The 21,459-nt window shown below is 35.3% G+C and overlaps 1 protein-coding gene across 3 annotated transcripts in view; it reads right to left on the reverse strand.

Annotated features, from left to right (window-relative positions):
* CCDC7 (coiled-coil domain containing 7) overlaps window positions 1-21,459 on the reverse strand; it is a 447,862-nt gene that overhangs the window by 419,763 nt on the left and 6,640 nt on the right. For all 3 annotated transcript variants that reach the window (XM_025396487.1, XM_025396488.1, XM_025396490.1), the window contains exons 3-9: window positions 20,736-20,828; window positions 17,923-18,006; window positions 11,597-11,617; window positions 11,251-11,283; window positions 3,009-3,175; window positions 1,691-1,752; window positions 212-268 (exon numbers count right to left, since the gene is read on the reverse strand). In XM_025396487.1, coding sequence (XP_025252272.1) covers window positions 212-268; window positions 1,691-1,752; window positions 3,009-3,175; window positions 11,251-11,283; window positions 11,597-11,617; window positions 17,923-18,006; window positions 20,736-20,828 — 517 coding nt within the window. The remainder of the gene's footprint in view (window positions 1-211; window positions 269-1,690; window positions 1,753-3,008; window positions 3,176-11,250; window positions 11,284-11,596; window positions 11,618-17,922; window positions 18,007-20,735; window positions 20,829-21,459) is intronic.

Below are 21,459 nucleotides of genomic sequence, written 5' to 3' on the forward strand. Positions count from 1 at the left end.
AAAAAAAAAAAAAAAAAAAAAAACTAGTTTCAATAACACATAACCTTAACTAAGAATTTTAATAGTTGCTTGACAACCAGCTCAACTGTATGGCTCCAAACTCCAAGGCAGGGAGTCTGCACTGTTAACCTAATAATTATTACTTTAAATTATAGAAATTAATGTAACAGAGGTTATTATCACAATAATGCTTTAATGAATGGAAACATACGTGGTTCTGTTGCAGAAACACCTTTAAATTCATCAGTTGAGTGGGCTTCTATGAATTCTGAAATAATTAAAAGTGTATTTGTCACTATAAATTTCAAATGGCAATTATATATACTAATTGAGTTTAAATTTTATTGTTTTAATTTTAGGAACTTATTAAAAGAAAGAAAACTTTGAAAAAATAATAGCTGCCAACACTGCAGATCTTCCCAATCAGGCAACAAATGGTAACATTTAAAAGAGTGTGTGTAACAGCTGATTATAAACCACTTTCTCACCAAAACTTGTTTTTGCTCTTGTATTCGCTTATATTCGTTGATTGTACCATCATTATCTAGTCTTCCTTCCATATCCGGTCACCAACTTTCAAGTAAATATTTCTCAAACCTGACTCCCTTCTTCTTTTCACTAGTCTTTGAATATAGGTATTTATCACACATCTAAGATATAATAACTTCCCTTTCCTACTCCTAGTCCCCAAATCTAGCTTCTACAGTGCAGTCAGGAAAAAACTTCTCTAAAATTAAATCCTACAAAAAATCTTCAATGATTCTTTATTTTTTTTTTTTAAAGTCTAAGCTCCTTAGCAGAACATCCATTCCCACTATGGCTGGCCCTCTGTTACTTCATCCCTATATATCGCTTCTTACTCTAATACCAATCCAGTTGTAATTCTCTATGTATGTTGTTTGTTCATGCTATTGTCTTCTTAAAATACCAAATATTTCCCTTCTTTACTTTACTAAATCCTATTCACCCTTTAAAGTTGCATAAAGTCTTCCTAACTCCTTAGGTTGAACAGATTGCTCCTTTCTGTGGACCCAATGCAAATTCCACATGCCTTTATCATGCTTAACACTGTACTAACATGCTAGACAATGTACTTGTATCCTTACTAAGCTGTAAGTTTTATGGAAGTAACAACCACATTGTTGTCTGCACAGGGGATACACATTGTATTCATTTTGTATGTTCCCAGAATCTGGAACATAATAAAAACTTTTATTAAAATATCAAACTCACTATTAAATATTATCTAAATTTACCATTGTATAATTTTATAACTGTAAATCTTTTTACTTTAAGTTTCAAAATGTTAATACACTTAGGAAACCCCATAAAAGTCAAACATGCTGGGCATAATGGCTCATGCCTGTAATCCCAACATTTTGGGAGCCCAAAGTGGGAGGATCTCTTGAGGCCAGAAGTTAAAGACCAGTCTGGGCAACATAGTGAGACCTACATGTGTACAAAAAAAAATCAGCTGGCCTCAGTGGCTTGTGCCTGTGGTCCTAGCTACCTCAAAAGTCTGAGCAGAAAGGATCGCCTGAGCCCAAGAGTTTGAGGCTGCAGTGAGCAATATTCATGCCACTACACTCCAGCATGGGTGACAGAGTGAGACTCTCTCTTTAAAAGATAAAAATAATAACAAAATTTTTAATAAAAATTTTAAGGACAAACATGTATAAAATATTATCACCTTCAATTTTCTGTGCTACAGCTTCACAACTTTTCACTGCTTCTGGTCGATTTTCTTCATCCCTGTTCACGTTCAATAAATGAAACATTTTTTAATATATCAAAGAGTAAGAGTTTAAATTACACTAAAATAAGAACTAAAATGTGTAGTCTAGACATATGAAGTTTGTAAAATAAAAATTAAACATATCTTTAATCTTTATTCACAGACACTAAGGTAAACTTACAAGTTATAAGTTGAAAAGTCAAACTAAACTATGTAATTATATGAATTCCATGTAGGCCATGAATATAATTAAGTATACCAAAAACATTAACAACAAAAATAGCAAAAATAAATTGTTAGAAACATGAGGTATCTTTTTGTCAAATATTATTATCAGTCGTATAATGATGAAGGACATAAGTTCTGGAGTGAGACTAGCTGACCTTTGGGTCAAAACCTGTTTCATCCACTTACTTATTATATGAACTCAGCCAGGTACATTACTTAACCTCTATTGGCTTCAGTTTATTCTCATTAAAATTGGGGTATAATAGTACCTTTCTCATAAAGTGGTTATGAAAATCAAAGATTATACATGTAAAGTTACTACAAAAATCCCTAGTACACAGCACACACTTAAATGTCAAGTATGAATATGGTCTAAACCTTAACCTCTGAGCCAAGGATCTAGTTATGCAACCCCCAGGAGCCAACTCAAGTACCACTCTCTTCATTATTTTCAGTTATTGACAGAGATATCACTAACGTAACTGCATAACTAGTGGTCCCTCCCAACTATGGGTACGTATATTCTATTTTAACACTAAAAAATAATGTTTTGTCTGTTTAATGCAAAAGCATGGTTGCTTATAAATGTAAAACTTTTACTTGGATAAGCTGTTGATATAATTTTTAATGAACTTGTTCATCAACAATGAAGTATTTCATTAGATCTTAGTTTCCTATTTATTACTAGGAGTTACCTAATCAAACTGAGAAAAGAATTTATGAGCCGGATATTTCAAAGCTAGCAATGTCCAATATAACTTTCTAATAACAGCCACATGTGGGTACTAAGCACCTGAAATGTGGCTAGTGTGACTAAGAAACTGATTTTCTACATTGAATTTGCATAGCCATATGCAGCTAATGTCTCCTGTATTGCACATCTCAGATTATTAAAAATTGCAAATAGAAACAAGTTGACTAGACCTGATTTGACTAAGAAGCCCTGTGTACAGCCATCATATCTGACTCATTATCTTACATTCAGTGCTAATTATATACCATTTCTTATTGTTTTTGATTCAATTAGTTCTGATATTTCACTTACATGGTTTTAGACAACATGACTTTCCAGGAGGATTTAGACCTCTGTTTAAGGCGATTCTTCAGTTCTTCAAATCTTTGTAAAAGGCGTACTATTTGTGCAATACTTAAAGTGAGTGTTTTGTCAGGTTCTGGAGGCTCTGCTTGTAAAAGAGTTTGATCTTTACTTATCTAAAATAATAAAATTAACCAGTTACTTAGTAAATACCCATTTTGTTCCCATACCTCAAATAAATTTCATTATTTCCTTTATTAAATCAAAGTAATTTTTATATTATTCTTATCTATAGCTATAGCCAATTAATGATATAATATTTTACAAATATATTTATATGAGCAATTATCTATGAACAGAATTACAGCTCAGTGATGGTTTTTACATGTAAAACCTGAAATCTAATAATCTGTTTAATGTTAATATATAGGAATTTTAAGCAAGTCCAATAACAATAAATGCAACTCAAAATATTTACAAGAGTAATTCTAAATTGTTTCTCATAAATTCTTTTTAAGAATACCCTTACTGTGGTAAATTACCTAAAGATAATAATTTTTTCTCAAAGGCTAATACTGTCTATTACTAACTCCCAGAAGTTAAAATATAAAAGTCTATGGAACTAGCATTTTTCCAGTCTGCGTGGGGAAGACTGAGACATAGTTGGGTGTCTTGAGACCTTTAGAATAGACCAAGCTAAAAAATAACAGGCAGTGAGAAGAAACAGCAAAATTCACAGAATAAGATGACCATAATTACTATTCTAGGTAATAAGTTTACTTAAAGAAAATTCAGCAAGAATGAGTGTCCAGAAACCACAGCAAAAGAAACCTACAAACAGCCAATGTGTGGAGACATAAACAAGCAGAACAGCAATTGGGGTCAGAAAGTTTTGATAGGAAAATGACACAGAATATTTACAAGAGTAATGCTAAAATAATTGCTTGCCCTAAATTCAGAGATCCACCCACGTAGAGATCTCCAATCCTTATGCTAGGAGGAAAAGTTGGAGAAAAAATGAAGTCAAGGACTTGGCAAAGATAAATTCCAGCATTGGGGATTTAGAACAGAGACTTCATTTTTGGAATGAGTGGAATGAGAGTAGGATGTAACAGCAGGAAGTAAATGCTGGGCAACACACTAGAAGTCTGAGCTTGGGTGTAGGGAAGATATGACAAGGAACACAGAATAGATGGAAGGGAAGCAGGAGACCTATGGAAACTTTATAGACAAAGGAAAGATCCCAAATAAGAAGCCACAAATCATAAATTGAGTCAAAAATAATGTCATCAGTTTACTGTGTCTCACCTCAACAATCTATTCTTCATTGTGTTGTCTGAGATGGTGGAATATTTCTTCCTTGACTGGTGGTCTGATGTTAACCTTTTTCAGCAGAGCATCCTGAAGAGGCATTGGAAGAGGAAGAAGCTTCTCTTCCTAGTTCCATGTCTCTCTCTGCTTCTTCCTCAGGCAGTGTGTAGTATATTTTATAGTACTCACCCCCAGAAAATTTCAACAGCATCAGCTCATGGATGACTTCCTGGTAAGGTCCCTGGCATGGCAGATTCATATGGGCAGCTTCCCCCAGAACTTTGTAGCAAAATTCACCAGTGCAGAGCCTCCCTTAGGGAAGTTTTCCAACATATCACCCTTGTGAACAGCTTCCCAGCAAGAAGTACAGCACCTCTCTGGAAGGTGGCTTTCCTAGCATCACAGAGGGCAGATTCCTAAGTGTACCACCCTCATGGACAGCTTCCCAGTGAGTTCAAGCTCCACCAGCCTCGCAGCCCAGCAAACTTCTCTGCCATGTAGTGATGAAAGCTGCTCCCTCTTCAGAAGTTCTGCACCTTAGCCCTGCATTGCTGGGAGGGAATGATTGGGGATATTCATATTCTGATTCCACCCTAGGAGTTGAAGTTGTTCCCTCTATCTCCTACTCCTGTATTCATTAGAATTATCTTTACTCCTTTAGTAGAATGTCTATCAATATCCTTCAGTAGATATTCCTCTGTTACAATAATTCTTTATATCAAACTTTCCCTAACCAAATTACTGTGTGGTTTTTGTCCCTTGATTAGACTCTTGATACATTACATTTCCCAATAGACATTAAATTTTAACAGAAGTCCTTTCTGGGAAAAAAGATGAAGTCACAGAACTAAAAGAGTATGGAATATAGACAGTAGGTTATCAGCTAAATGGTTTCTTCAGAAAGACCTTGGGGCACAGATTCCAGCAGGACAACTCTGAAAAGTACAGGCTACTGCAGGCTCAGCCTACATTTCTCTGGTGCAGCTCACCATATACTCTAATGGTTTCCACATGCATCTCTGTTAATGCAACATGTAATGCAACATGATCACTGACATTAACCTCGCCAGCATGTACTGACAATAAATTTTGTCAGCAGTAAAAAGATTATCACAAGATTCTCAAATGTTAATGTGCATGAGAATCCCTTGTTTCCTACCTCTTGAAGCAGTAGATTCCTAACTCACAGACACACAAAAGAAATCTAATCCAGTAACGTGCACTTATAACAGGTATCTTGGGTGACATTTAAACATGTTCTATCAACTACACTTTAAGAAAGATTCCTTGAGGAGCCCTCTCCCACCACTCTATTCAACACAGTATTGGAAGTCCTGGTCAGAGCAATCAGACAAGAGAAAGAAATAAAGTGCATCCAAGAGTGGAAGTCAAACTATCCCTGCTTAGAGACAACATAATCCTATATCTAGAAAACCCCAAAGTCTTGGCCCAAAACCTCCCTCAGCTGATAAACAGCCTCAGCAAAGTCTCAAGATACAAAGTCAATGTACAAAAATCACTAGCATTCCTATACATCAACAACAGTCAAGCCAAGAGCCAAATCAAGAGCCAATCCCGTTCACAATTGCCACAAAAAGAATACCTAGGAACACAGCTAACCAGGGAGGTGAACAATCTCTACAAGGAGAACTACAAAACACTGCTCAAAGAAATCAGAAATGATACCAACAAATGGAAAAACAGTCCATGTGCATGGATAGAAAGAATCAAATTATTAAAATGGCCATACTGCCCAAAGTAAATTTATAGATCCAATGATATTCCTATCAAACTAACAATGAAATTCTTCACAGAACTAGAAAAAATCTATTTTAAAGTTCATATGGAACCAAAAACAGCCCAAAGAGCCAAGGCAATCCAAAGCAAAAGGAACAAATCTGGAGGCATCACACTACCCAACTTCAAACTATACTATAGGGTTACAGTAACCAAAACAGCATGGTACTGGCACAAAAACAGACACATAGAGCAATGGAACAGAATAGAGAAGCCAGAAATAAGGCTGCACACCTACAATTATCTGATCTTTGACAAACCTGACAAAAGCAAACAATGAAAAAAGGATTCCCTATTCAATAAATGAGGTTGGGATAACTCATTAACCATGTGCAGAAGATTTAAACTGGACTCACTGCTTACACCATATACAAAAATTAACTCAAGATGAATAAAAGACTTAAATGTAAAACCCAAAACTATAAAAATTCTGGAAGACAATCTAGGGAATACGATTCTGGACACAGGAATGGGCAAAGACTCCATGAAGACGCCAAAAGCAATTGCAACAAAAGCAAAAATTAACAAATAGGATCTAATTAAACTTAAGAGCTTCTGTGCAGCAAAAGAAACTATCAACAGAGTAAACAGGCAACCTAGAAATTGGGAGAAAACATTTGCAAACTATTCATCTGACAAAGGCCTAATATCCAACATCTATAAGAAACTTAAGCAAATTTATAAGACGCAAACGAACAACACCATTAAAAAGTGGACAAGGCCAGGCGCAGTGGCTCACGCCTGTAATCCTAGCACTTTGGGAGGCTGAGGCAGGCAGATTCCTGAGCTCAGGAGTTTGAGACCAGCCTGGGCAACATGGCGAAACCCTGTCTCTACTAAAATACAAAAAAAAAAAATTAGCCGGGCATGGTGGCATACACCTGTAGTCCCAGCTACTTGGGAGGCTGAGGCAGGAGAACTGCTTGAACCCGGGAAGCTGAGGCAGGAGAACTGCTTGAACCGAGGAGGGAGAGGTAGCAGTGAGCTGAGATCGTGCCACTGCACTCCAGCCTGGCGACAGAGCAAGACTCTGTCTCAAAAAAAAGAAAAAAAAAAAAAAAAAAAAAAGGTGGACACAGGACATGAATAGATACTTTTCAAAAGAAGACATACATGGGGCCAACAATCATATGAAAAAAAGCTCAACATCACTGATCGTTAGAGAAATGCAAATCAAACTACAATGAGATACCATCTCATACCAGTCAGAATTACTATTATTAAAAAGTAAAAAATAATAATAAAAGGTGCTGGCAAGGTTGTGGAGAAAAAATTGCTTATACACTGTTGGTGGGAGTATAAATTAGTTCCCTGTTATGGAAACCAGTATGGTGATTCCTCAAATATCTAAAAACAGAACTACCATTTGACCCAGCAATGTCATTACTAGGTATACACCGAAGGGAAAATAAATCATCCTGTCATAAAGACACGTGCATGTGTATGTTCACTGCATCACTATTCACAGTAGCAAAGACATGGAATTGACCTAAATGTCCATCAGTGGTTGACTGCATGAAGAAAATGTGGTATATATATACCATGGAATACTATGCAGCCATATAAACGCATGAGATCATGTATTTTGCAGGAACATGGATGGAACTGGAGGCCATTATCCTTATCAAACTAGCACAGGAACATAAAACCGAATACTGCATATTCTCACTTGCAAGTGGGAGCTAAATGATGAGAACTCATGAACACAAAGAAGGGAACAATAGACACTGGGGTCTACATGAGGGTGGAAGGAGAGGAGCAGAAAAGATAACTATTGGGTGTTGGGCTTAATATGTGGGTGATGAAATAATCTGTACAACAAATACCTGTGACATGAGTTTACGTAAATAACAAACCTGTACATGTACCCCTGAACTTAAAATTTACAAAAAAAAAAAAAAAGAGAAACACTCCTTGAAAAACAGCAGATAATACAAACCTTTAGATAATGTATCTGGTATACCAAATTAATAAAATATTTAAGATAAGCAATGATGGGTTTAAACATTGAAAAACTTGAAATTCCAGATCAGAAGTATACTGTGTAGTGGGGGTTCCTCCTGATGATTATGAATGCACCGGCTGGGATTTCAGGCATAATGGATATGATAGTAACTAACAATAAGGTGTAGACACAGAGAAAAGTGGACACATCTGACAGTTATTTAGAAAGTAAAACCCAGAGGACTTGTGGATAGATTAAATATCAGGAATAGATGGAAGTGAGTTGTCAGGAATGGTTTCCACATTTCACATTTACCCAATCTGATAAACAGTACTCATTCACTAAGATAGGGAACATTAGAAGAGTTTAGGAGGAAAAAATTCATATTTCTGACCCACTGCATCTGAGGTGGAATAGTCAAGTAAGCAAGTATATACAAACCCTGGAGTTCAGGGAAACATTTTGAGCAAAAGGTATATGTTTCTAAATTACATGCATAAAGGTAATACTTGAATGGAAAAACTGGATGAGACTGCCTAGGGAGAAAGTTTGGAGCAAAAAGAAAAAAGGCATAGGATAAAACTTTGAGGTACTCCAACATTTACTGGTTGGGTTAAGGAGGGGACTTTAAAAAGAAGATAGCCAAAGAGGTAAAACAATAGCCAGGAAAATGTAATTCACAGAAGCCAAAGGAATAGTGTTTCAAAAATGAGGGCACAATCAATAATATTAATTATAGCTGAGGCCAAAAAAAAAAATGTCTGTTTAATTTAACAACATACAATTTACTGGGAACCATATGGAGAGAATGTTTTACTTGTCAGAGAGACAGAATTCAGTCTGGATAGACTGAGAAATGCTTGGGAAATAAGAGCATAGTGTATAGTAAATTAATATACAAATAAATGTGGCTCTGAATGTGTGACACATGCTCCATGGCTAAACTCTTAAGGGTTATTACAGGAAATCCATAAACAACTCTAATTGTTTTACTTAATACCCTTAGTTGTCTCTTACAAGGAAAGAGTGCCCAGATTAATCTCTTCACTAGGTGCCAGTTTACTCATTGAATACTCAAAAAAAAAAAAAAAAAAAAAAAAAAGACCCAACTAGTTTCATTGTTCAAAGACTGTCTACTCTGTTTTCCTCTCCACTCGCTTATAAATCTGCTTTGCCTTTACACCCTGGTAATAATCTAATGACTGTTTCCCTAATATGAGTAAATTTGCATACAAAATAATTTTTTTAAAACAGGCTAATAGAGGACATGGAAATAGGCCTTTAGAGAGGAATCTGGATCAAATGAGAGATAAAAGAGCATATTTAAAAATTGAAAGGAAGGATAAAATTGAATGAGAGAAATTGAATGTACAAGAGAGAATAATTAATTAATCAAAGTTCTTGAGACGGCATGGCAGGGCACAGTGGCTCGCACCTGTAATCCCAGCACTTTGGGAGGCAGAGGCGAGGGAATTGCATGAGTCCAGGAGTTCAAGACCAGCCTGGGCAACATGGCGAAACCCCATCTCTATTTTAAAAAAATACCAATTAGCCAGGCATGGTGGCTCACACCTGTGGTCCCAGCTACTTGAGAGGCTGAGGTTGGAGAATCACCTGAGCCCAGGAGGTCAAGCCTTCAGTGAGCCGAGATCAAATCACTGCAGTCCAGCCAGGGCAACCAGAATGAGACCCTGTCTCAAAAACACAAACAAACAAACACAGAATCTTGAGAAGACAAGAGGATATGAAATCCAAAATAGAAGCGAAATAATTAGTCATATATATAAGAAAGAACAATATATCTGTCTTAACAGGAAAAATGAAAGAGAAAATGAGTACAGATGTTAATATTTTGTTAGGTAGCAGGAATTGAAGGAGTTCCAACCAATGACTTACATTTAGAGTATTCCAAGTGTTTGGCAGCCAGAGCTGCCAAACAGCAGCTACTTTTACTTCCAATTAAAGTAATAATTGGAAAAACAGAAATTTATAGTTCAAGAATAAGTTGCCTAAATTAGTGATTTTTAAAATAAAGTAATTTTGTTAATGACAAGGTGCACAGTGTGACTGGAAGTGGAGGCCAAGAGATCTTTGGAGATGAGGAAGTCAAGAAAGTAAGAGGCCAGCGTTTTGGATAGGTCATGTACATTGACAGGACTGAGTGTAAAAGAATAGTAAAAGTAAACCCATTAATAAAATAATAAAAAGAGGTTGATGGATGAAAAGAAGATGACAAGATGAGTTTCCAAAGTTGCAAAGAAGAACACCTTTTAAAAGAGGGTAGAGGAATAGTAGACTTCACTCTAACCCTACCTCTCTGGAAGGATAATGACCACTATGCCATAATCAAAGAATGACTAACACTTTTCCAATGTCAATCAAATGTATCCTAAAGCAAAGAGTATGTAGACCATGAAAGTCTTCTATTCTGGGACCAGAGATAAAACAATGAGAACATGCTAGGATATAGTCCCAGTTCATGCATTTAAGGTTCTATCTATATTTATCCTTTAACTTTACACCCCCAAAGAAACTGGCCTCTTTTCTTTGAAAAGCCTGGGCTTCAAGAGTGTTTAATTGGACTGAACCATAAGTGTGACCAAATGAGAACTAAAATAATTCTGTAAATCAGTAAAGCTACCCTGGAAATCATTCCAATATACTAACAGCATATATAAAGTATTTTCCAAAGTAGAATTAAAAGCCCCTAAGCCCCTAGTTTGAGACCAGTAGTTCTCAAACTACTGGTAAAGTACCTGAATCAAAAGTGTAAAAGAACATCATTAAAATAACATATTTCATCTATAGAAAATCGATACATAATTTTATGTCTATACATACATCATCACTTAGCATGATTTTTTTAAATATGGTAGAAAGTTTTAAAGTGAAAGATTCTCTCATCACCCTTTTATGTAAATTGGAAAAAAATAATAACTTAGTTTCCATTATTCAATTTTAGGAAAAAACATGTGTCAGTCAAACTTGTAGTACACCAGATATATGCAGGGACATAGGGTGTAAGTCACTGAGAAATATTTTATCCCATCCACTTATTCCTTGTCTACCTAAATCAAAAGATTACTTTATAACCAACAGTTATTCAAAAATGACTTATACATGCTTAACTTATACATAATCCAAATTGGTTTTCAAATGAGTTAAAAAATATTAACAATTTTAAAACATTAGACTTACTTCTTCCATCTGATTGACTTGCCACTGAAACCACTTTAAGAAAACAAAAGAGGGACAAAAAAAGAAATAGTGACTATTTAAATTGCAGCAATGAAATAAATATCTATATAAATGTGTGTCTGTGTCTGTGACTCTTCATCCATCAAATATCAGGCCTGACCGAAATATCACTTGGGATTCAGAATGGGGCTAATGCACTATACAAATGAACATAAAATTCTTAAACATATAGGGCAGCAAGTATGGAATTCCTTCTGCTCCCTTAAAATTTAGAAACCTCTTCTTCATTGGCATGTATTTCTGTGTTAAGTTTTAGTAGGCTTAAGAAGTGATACATTGAACATACCTTAAAAAGAGATTCCAAAATCTGAAAAATAAAGTTTTAATTAACACATTTAAAAATAGAACACTTAACCATGTATGATATAATATTTAGTTCAGTCTTTTGCAATTTTCAATCACAAAAATGTACTAAGTATTAAATTATAACTTTATAAATCTGTAGTTGAAAATTATAATTTTTTATTTACAGACAGTGCTTTTAGTTCACTTTGCATAGACAACTTCATTCTAGAATTTAAAAATAATTTTTCTTTTTCTATATAGAAAGGGAGAAAGAGGGAAAGAGAGACAGAATCTCACTGTCACCCAGGCTTGAGTGCAGCAGCACACTCATAGCTCACTATAACGTTGAACTCCTAGGCTCAAGTGATCCACTTGCCTCAGCCTCCTGAGTAGCTAGGACTACATGGGCATGCCCCCATACCTGGCTAATTTTTAATTTTGTTTTTAATAGGGACAGAGTTTGGTCATGTTGCCCAGGTTGGTCTCAAACTCCTGGCCACAAACGATCCTCCTAGCTCAGCCTCCCAAAGCACTGAGCATGAGCCATCATGCCTGGCCCTAATACATCTATATCAGGAAGCTCCCAAACAATTCCCAAATGTATTTCGTATATTTTCTTAATATAGGTAAGGAGGCTGGGTGTGGTGGCTCATGCCTGTAATCCCAGCACTTTGGGAGACCAAGACAGGTGGATCACCTGAAGTTGGAAGTTCGAGACCAGCCTGACCAACATGGAGAAACCCCGTCTCTACTAAAAATACAAAAATTAGCCAGGTGTGGTGGTGCATGCCTATAATCCCAGCTACTAGGGAGGCTGAAGCAGGAGAATCACTTGAACCCGGTAGGTGGAGGTTGCAGTGAGCCAAGATCATGCCATTGCACTCCAGCCTGGGCAACAAAAGCAAAACTCTGTCTCAAAAGAAAAAATATATATATGTGTGTGTGTGTGTGTGTGTGTATGTGTATGTATATATTTATATTTTTTATTTATTTTATATATGTATATAGGTAAGGAATAAAATTTAAATTCCTCTCAGAAGAGCATTATATTTCTTTTCATACAGCAGCAAGCACAGTAACAAAAAGCATCACCTTCCCAACACTATCTTCCCAATACAACTCTGTTCCTGCTAAATGGTCCAGAAAATCAAGATATAAAATATTATAATACTATTTAATATTTTTAATGAAAAATACAAAGTACTCGCTTGAGAAATTATAAGAGAAACTGAATAAATATACAAAACCCAATAGAAACTGAAATCCACAAACACATTCAACCATTCTGTTTTTCATTTATAGTACAGTATTCAATAAATTTCATGAGCTATTTAACACTTCCTTATAAAACAGGTTTTGTGTTAGATGATTTTGCCCAACTGCAGGCTAATGTCCAGTGTTCTCAGCACATTTAAGGTAGGGTAGGCTAAGTTATGATGTTTGGTAGGTCAGGTGTATTAAATGCACTTTCACCATACGAAAAATTCAACTCACGATGGGTTTATCAGCATGTAACTCCCTCACAAGTTGAGGAGCATCCATAAACAGCTCAAAATATCAATATTTACCACTTAAATATCTAATGTTAAAGTGATTACATTTGCTGCAAAAACAAAAATCCCACCCTATCAAATTGGTAAAAGTTTTCAATTACATTATTAAAGTAAAATATTACTATGTGCATTCAGGGAGTAACATAAAATTGAACAAAAATTAAACTAGATAAATTAAATTTATCTTCCACAACACTAACACTAGATCTGTGGTTCAAAAAGTAAAGTGCCATAGCAACAGCATCAGCACCACCTACAAGCATACTTATTAGTATTGAAAATTCTCAGGTCCCACCCTACCCTAGTAAATCAGAAAATCTAGAAGTGGGACTAGCAATTTGTGTTTTAACTAGACCTGCAGGTATTGCTTTGCATGCTAAAGTCTAAGAATCACTAAGCTAAATAATAAGAAAGCATAAATCTAAGCAAAAATGGCTGATACCCTTCAGGAAATATACCAAAGCAAATTAATGTCTGTGTCAGAGGAAAAATATTTTCAGCTACGTAAGTGTTTAGAAAATAATGTCCACTAAAGCACATTATACCTAGAAATAACTAATTTTTTCCACTGTCAAGAGAGATTCCAAGGTTCTCAAAACTTCCCTGCCTGCACTGGAACCTGATGGGAAACATTAGCATATAGCAATTCAACCACTCATTGTAGCCACAGTTCTACAATAATTTAAACCACTCCTAGTTTAAGGAGAACAGTGCCTTTCTCAATTACTGAGGAAACCCACAGCATTAATTACTGATACTGCTAAATCTAGATCATTATTGATAAAAATGAGTGAAAAATAAAAACTGATCCACTGTGAAATGCCTTTTTATTTCGTAATGATTTGTTTAATCTTTTACTTACCGATAAGTAGACATTATATAATCTAGATAATCCTTTATGTGATTAAATACACATATACGTCAGGTATACATGATCCAAATTTTGACCCAATTTGAAATTTCTCTTGCCCCTCTCTTTATGAATTCTTTATATAATAGAGGTTATAAATTTAATATAGGTGAATTTATCAATATTGCCTTTTATGATTTGTATTTGTTTTGTGATTGTTTCTTGCTCCAGGTCATATACTTATATCAGTATCATATTTGATCATATATCAAATTAGTTTTTCCCCTTATAAATAACTAGTTGTTCCAAAGCCATTTATTATACTGCTGGCCCTGTCATCAACAAAAATTTCCATATACAGAAGGGTCAATAGCTGAGACTTTGTTCAATTTCATCAGTTCATCCAGGCTTGCACCAAAAGCACATAATCATAATTGATACAGCTGCATAATGAATCTTGATATCTGTTAGGGTAGGTCCTTTCGCCGTGTTCATTTTCTTCAGGTCTCACTTGGTTATTCTTGGTCTACTGAAATGCTATATATATAAAATTCAAAGTCAATTGTAAATTTGCATCAAGAAAAAACTATTAGGGTATTTGAAGAGTGATAACAGCAAAAAAAAAAAAAAAAAAAATGTACAGTAGGGAAGTCCAAGGGCCTATGCTCCAATTTTGTTAGAACTCTGAAAAACAGTTAAATATTTAAAGCAACTAAGTTAAGCCACATCAATAAAATGTGGCTTGAACACCACAGCAGAATTGTGTGGTATTTTAACTCGGTCTTACCCCACCCTCTCCTCCAGCACAGTAGAAGTCTTAAAAACAGCAACCCTCATTTTGAGTGGTTCTGGAGACAGCATAGCAGACATATTCCCAAGAAACTGTGTGAGTGTTTTGAGCTCTCTAGAGGTTCCCACTTTTGAGCTCTCTAGAGGTTCCCACTAAACTGAGTTAGTTTCACCTAACTCAGAACTCTCCTAGGGAAGAAAAGCAACTAAGTGGAGGGCCTTAAAAGTGTCCCTGTTTGCAGACAACATGAGCATATACATATTATATATATAGAAGACTCCACCGGAAACTTCTCAGAATTAATGAATAAATTCAGTAAAGCTGCAAAATACAAAATCAACATATAAAAATCAGTAGTATGTTTATATACTAACTGAAAAAAGAAATCAAGAGACCAATCCCATTTATAATAGCTACAAAATAACATATAAGATACCTAGAAATAAATTTAACCAAGGAGGTAAAAGGTCTCTACAATGAAAATTATAAAATACTCATGAAAGAAATTAAAGAAGACACACACAAAAAAACAAAAGACATCCTATGTTCATGGATTAGAAGAATTAATATTGATACTGGGCTTATGCCCAGTAGCATTTTGACAGGGATTTCACTGAATCTGCAGATAGCTTTCAGTAGTATGGTCATTTTAACAATATTAATTATTAATACCATGACATTCTTTACAGAAATAGAAAACAAATCCTAAAAATTCATGTAGAACCACAAAAGACCATAAGTAGCCAAAGCAATCCTGAGCAAAAAGAAGAAAGCTGGGAGCAACACACTATCTGACTTCAAAATGTACTACAAAGTTAGCCAGGCATGGTGGTTCATGCCTATAATCCCAGCAGCTTGGGAAGCTGAGGCAAGAGGATCCCTCAAGTCCAGGAGTTCGAGGCTGCAGTGAGCTATGATTGTGCCACTGCACTCCAGCCTGGCCAAAAAAGTGAGACTTTGTCTCTTTGAAAAAAAAAAAAAGCACACACACACACGTGCAAACACACACACAACATACTCTTCAAAGCTATAGTAGCCACAACAGCATGGTGCTGGTGCAAAAACAGACACATAGACCAATGGAACCCAATAGAGAACCCAAAAAATGAATCCACTTATTTATAGCAAACAAATTTTCAACAAAAACACCAAGAACATTGGGAAAAGGACAGTCTTTTCAATAAATGGTGCTGGGAAAACTGAATATCCATAGGCAGAAGAATGAAGCTAGACCCCAATATCTCACCATATGCAAAAATCAGCTCAAAAACAGCTTAAAGACTTAAATATAAAACCCAAAACTATGAAACTACTGGAAGGAAACAGAGGAAATGCTTCAGGACATTGGTCTGAGAAAATACTTTATGGGTAAGACCTCAAAAGCATAGGCAACACAAGCAAAAACAGACAAGTGGTATTATATCAAACTAAAACCCTTCTGCACAGCAAAGGAAACAAACAGAGTGAAAACACAATCTTCAGAATGAGAAAAGATATTTGTAAAACAAATTCATCTAACAAGTGATAAATATTCAAAATATACAAGGAACTCAGACAACTCAATGGCAAAAAAAAATCTGATTTTAAAATAGGTAAATGGCTTGAATATTTCTCAAAAGAAAGATAAACAAATGGCTAAAAAGTATAGGGAAAAAATGCTCATCATCACTAATCATCAGGGAAATGTAAATCAAAACCACACGATGAGATACCATCTCACCTCAGTTAGAATGGCTATTATCAAAAAGACAAAAAATAAATACTGACAAGGATGCAGAGAAAAAGGAACATATACACTTTTGGTGGAAATGTAAACTAGTAGAACGATAATGAAAAATAGCACGGAGTTTCCTCAAAAAACTACAAATAGAGCTACCATATGATCCAGCAATTTCACTACTGAGTGTATATCCACAGGAAAGGAAATCAGTACACTGAAGAGACATCTGTACTTCCATGTTTATTGCAGCACTAAACTGCAATAGCCAAGATATAGAATCAACCTAAATGTCCATCAATAGACAAATTAATAAAGAAAATGTGGCATATAGGGAGAATGGACTACTATTCAGCGGCTTTTAGTTCCAAAAATGATTTCATTCTTAATTCCAAAAAAGAATTAAATAAATCCTGTCATTCACAGCAACATGGATGGGCCTATACGATATTATATTAAGAGAAATAAGTCAGGAACAGAAAGATAAATATTTCATGTTCTCACCAATATGCAAATACTAAAACAAGCGGATCTCACAGAAGCAGAGGGTAGAATCATGATTACTAGAGGTTGGAAAGGGTAGGGGTGAGGGAGGATAGGGAGAGGTTGGTTAAAGGATAAAAAATTACAGTTAGATAGGAGGAATAAGTTATAGTGTTCTACAGCCCTATAGGGTAACCACAGCTAACAACAGTTTATTTTTTATATATATATATGTATTCAAATAGCTAGAAGAGAGTATTTTGAATGTTCCCATCACAAAGAAATGATAAGTGTTTGAGGTAATGAATATGCTAATTACTCTAATTTGACCACTACACATTGTATGTATCAAAATATCACTATGTACCCCACAAATATGTATAATTATTACATGCCAATTTAAATACTATTACCAAGAAAAGCAATAAATTAAGTGTATTCTATTATAAGAAAAAAACAGAATTTCAACAATTCCACTGCAGTCTTACCTTTTACTCACAGCTAACTGATAAGGGTTATGGTACTAAACCATGATTATGTGGTCACTCTCTGTAATGGTCAATCATTCTCTCTTTGAGGCTGATTGCCACAACCTTAATATTACTTAACTACCTTGTAACTACTTACATGCTCTTAGTGAGGGAATATGGCAGATTCATTAAGATTCACACAACTATTGAAGAATTAATTTAAAGTTCATGTCTTATTTGTGGTGGTTCAGTGGCATAATCTTTGCATTTGGGCATAGTAAAAACCCTTGATGATGATTTTAAAAAAGAATAAAAAATAAATAAATAATGCTTTCCAATGCCATTTATAATTTCTTAAGACACTGAATCTAGGTTAATGTTGGCTGACTGTATAGCAGATTCAATTTTCAACAACCAGTACAAGTCTGATATTTTATATTTGGCTGTATATACAGAATACATACATTTTGTTCTTCTTTAAGTGCTGCTTCTAGCTGAGTTGCAAATTGTGAACAACATGTCAAGAATGAATTCATATCATCTCCAACCTTTTGAAAAGAATAATAAAACATAAAGTTACTTTTATTTAAGAGTCCATATGCATGTCTGTCTTTTTCTAGCATATTTACTTTTTGAAAAATTTTAACTTTGCTTAATTTACGTCCCTTCAAACATTTACGGCAAGAAGCCATGCTTCAAATGTCATACTTGCAAATTCTCCCAGAGAGAAAACATGGAAGAAAGTACATTCTGGGAAGTGGCCCATCAGTGACATATACCCAGCTATGTCTCTCCTCTCATTCATCTCTACACAGTTCCAGAAAATCCAGCATCCCAGCCTATAACTACTACCTATGATATCTAACTGTATACTTGCCATGAACTGCAGTCTTCTGCTCTCACCTAATGGGCAATGTAAAACTTTGAGGAAAAAAATAGTTACAGCTTAAATATCATAATGATCAAATCTCTTCTAGTAAAGCAGTGATTTGTAAATCAGAGAATTGACTCATGATAAACAAATATTACAGGCTTATATACAGTTAGAATTTTCATAGAGTGGTTCTCCATGAAGAATGTATTCCCTGAGCATCACATTTAAAGATATTGAGCCAGGTGCGGTGGCTGTAATCCTAGCCCTTTGGGAGGCTGAGGCAGGTGGATCACTTGAGGTCAGGAGTTCAAGACCAGCCTGGCCAACATGGCGAAATCCTGTCTCTACTAAAAATACAAAAAAATTAGCTGGGCGTGGTGGCGCACACCAGTAATCCCAGCTATGTGGGTGGCTGAGGCACGAAAAACGCTTGAATCCAGGAGGCAGCAGTTGCAGTGAGCCAAGATCATACCACCGCACTCCAGCCTAGGTCACAGAGCAAGACTCTGTCTCAAAAAAATAAAAATAAATAAAATAAAACAAACAAATAAATAAATAAATATACTGAGAGGCTCACATACTTTTTGACACAATAAAGACCTTTAATCATATAGGAGACAGGGAAAAAAACTAAAATAATCCAGCAGAGAGGAAAATGAACAGATTAGTGTTACTAATCACAAATATAAAGGGAAACCATTAGCCCACTTCTTCCACCCACATTCAGGTGCCACAAATATAGAGAAGATAGAGAAATATAGAGAAGATAGAGATTGATTTGACTGAGTTTATAATTTAACAAATAAGACCAACAAAGCAGAACAGGGCAAGAGAGTTAAGTACGCATGAAAGGGAGTGATAACAATAGTGGACCATGCTATTTAAGCTGGGTAAGTAAGGGCACAAGGAGGATTTGGGACACTAAAAAGGCAGCAGGACCAATGGATTATGGTTCCCTGTGAAATCAAAGAATTTTTGGAGTCAGAATTTTGGACAGACTGAGTGGGAAGGACAGGAGGTAGTGGCCAGAGATTAGGATGACTGAAATTCAAATTCTGAAACAGTTATGGTAAGGAATACAGGATATCACTCTGTCAATTAGTGGTTGAGGTAAAATAAAATACAAGATCATGGGAGGAAAGAAATTCAGTAAAATAAAGGCGGTATCCGAAGGGCTGATTTCTTCAATTTTGTCAGTATTGGAGACCACAGGAATGTGAACTTAATTTCATTTTATTTTATTTGTTGGTGGTTTTTTTTTTCAACTTTTATTTTAGATTTAGTGGGTATATGACAAGGTTTGTTACCTGGATATATTGCTTGATGCTGAGGTTTGGGGTATCAATGATCCCATCACCTAAGTCCTGAGCACAGTACCCAATAGCTAGTTTTTCAACCCTTACCCCACTTCCCTCCCACCTCTAGTCATTCCCGTTTCTTTTGAACTTCAATTTTAGATTTTAGTTTTGGTTCTTTGATTCAATCCTGGCAGGGCTTCAAAACATAATAACCACAAGGTCGTGCAGGATAAGGATTGTGATTACACAGTCCTTTTAATAGTTGGGTAATGACCACCACAATAAAAATATAAAACATTTCCATTATTTCAAAAAGCTTCACTGTACTCCTTTGCAGTCAATTCTCCCCTCCTACCTTAGCTCAAGACAACCACTGGTCCTTTACTACAGTTTTCCCTTTCCCAGAATTTCATATAAATAGAATCATATGGTATGCAGCCCTATTTATTTAGCTTCCCCACATCCTAATGTTTTTGAGATTCATCCACATGGTTCTATGTGTCAGTAGTTTGTTTCCTTTATTGTGAAGAGTATTTCATTGTATGCTATACCACAATTTGCTTGTCCATTCATCAGTTAGTAAATATTTGGGTTGCTGGATTCAGTAGCTATTCTGGCTATTATGAACAAAATTTCTATAAACATTTATATACAAGTCTTTGTGAGGATGTATGTGTTCATTAATCTTGGATAATCACTTAAGAGTAGAACTGGTGGTTATCTTTTAAGTATATGTTAAACTTTATGAGCAGCTGTCAAACTGTTTCTCAACATAGCAGTCCCATTTGTGTTCCCACCAGCTCTGTATGAGAGTTCCAGTGGCCCCGTATCTTTACCAAAACTTGATTATTGTCTATCTTTAAAATTTTGGTCATTCCTAATGGGTATGTAGAACTCCTTTTCTGCAACCTTCTTGGCAAAATTCAGGTCAAGAGGGATTTGGTTGGGTTGAGTAATTTTCTAAGAGGATCATTTTCATGGATGGGAAATTCATTCCGAGAACATATAAGTAATCCAAAAGAAAATATTTTAAATTTATATTTTTGAAAAGAAAATCGACCCTTTTCAGTGTTAATGTCTCTATATTAGGGTTGCATATACTTACAGATAAAGATAATTCTTCATTTTCACGCTTTACAAATGGTTCTTCTCCATTCTGATCACAGTGTCCATAGGTTTCTTCCAAAGTGGAAACAACCTGTTAAAAAAAAAAAAAAATCAAAGCCAATTTGATACTTTAATAGTTTAAAATTAACTACATTAAATGTAAATAATATTCAATTAATTATGCCAGGACCTTTTTACCAGTAAGACTTATTTCTTCCAGTGCCACAAACTTAAATTTTCCATCCCATACCCAATTTCATGTTATCATGAGGAAAAAGCAATATTCCTTAACCTTACTCCCTAGCAAAAGAGAGATGCTCTGTGACTCTAACATTTCTGTGTTGATAGGTATCTTAAAATGGAGAGGGCCTGTCCATGAGTGGTTGAAGCATTAAGTAGAGGTTTCCTCAAAGTCTGCCTTGATTTTCTCCTCCAAAGAGAGTTAGGGAATATTGAAAGATGGAGACAAGAAAGCAATGAATTTTTAAAGAAAATTATCTGGCCTAACCCCTCAAACTTTCAACAAACTTGTACTGTACAAGTTTGATGTACTGTATCTTTTTTTTATATTTGTGCTCTTCCTCATCATTCTCACTTGATATTTGGTACATTTACAATTCAATTCTGGATCGCGGTGAAAAAAAAAGAAACTCAGAAAAAGTAAAATTTTTCCCCACATCAAAAGCTAAAGTTTCGGCTGGGCGCGGTGGCTCACACCTGTA

Source organism: Theropithecus gelada, chromosome 9 (genome assembly GCF_003255815.1).
Source record: "Theropithecus gelada isolate Dixy chromosome 9, Tgel_1.0, whole genome shotgun sequence".
NCBI lineage: Eukaryota > Metazoa > Chordata > Mammalia > Primates > Cercopithecidae > Theropithecus > Theropithecus gelada.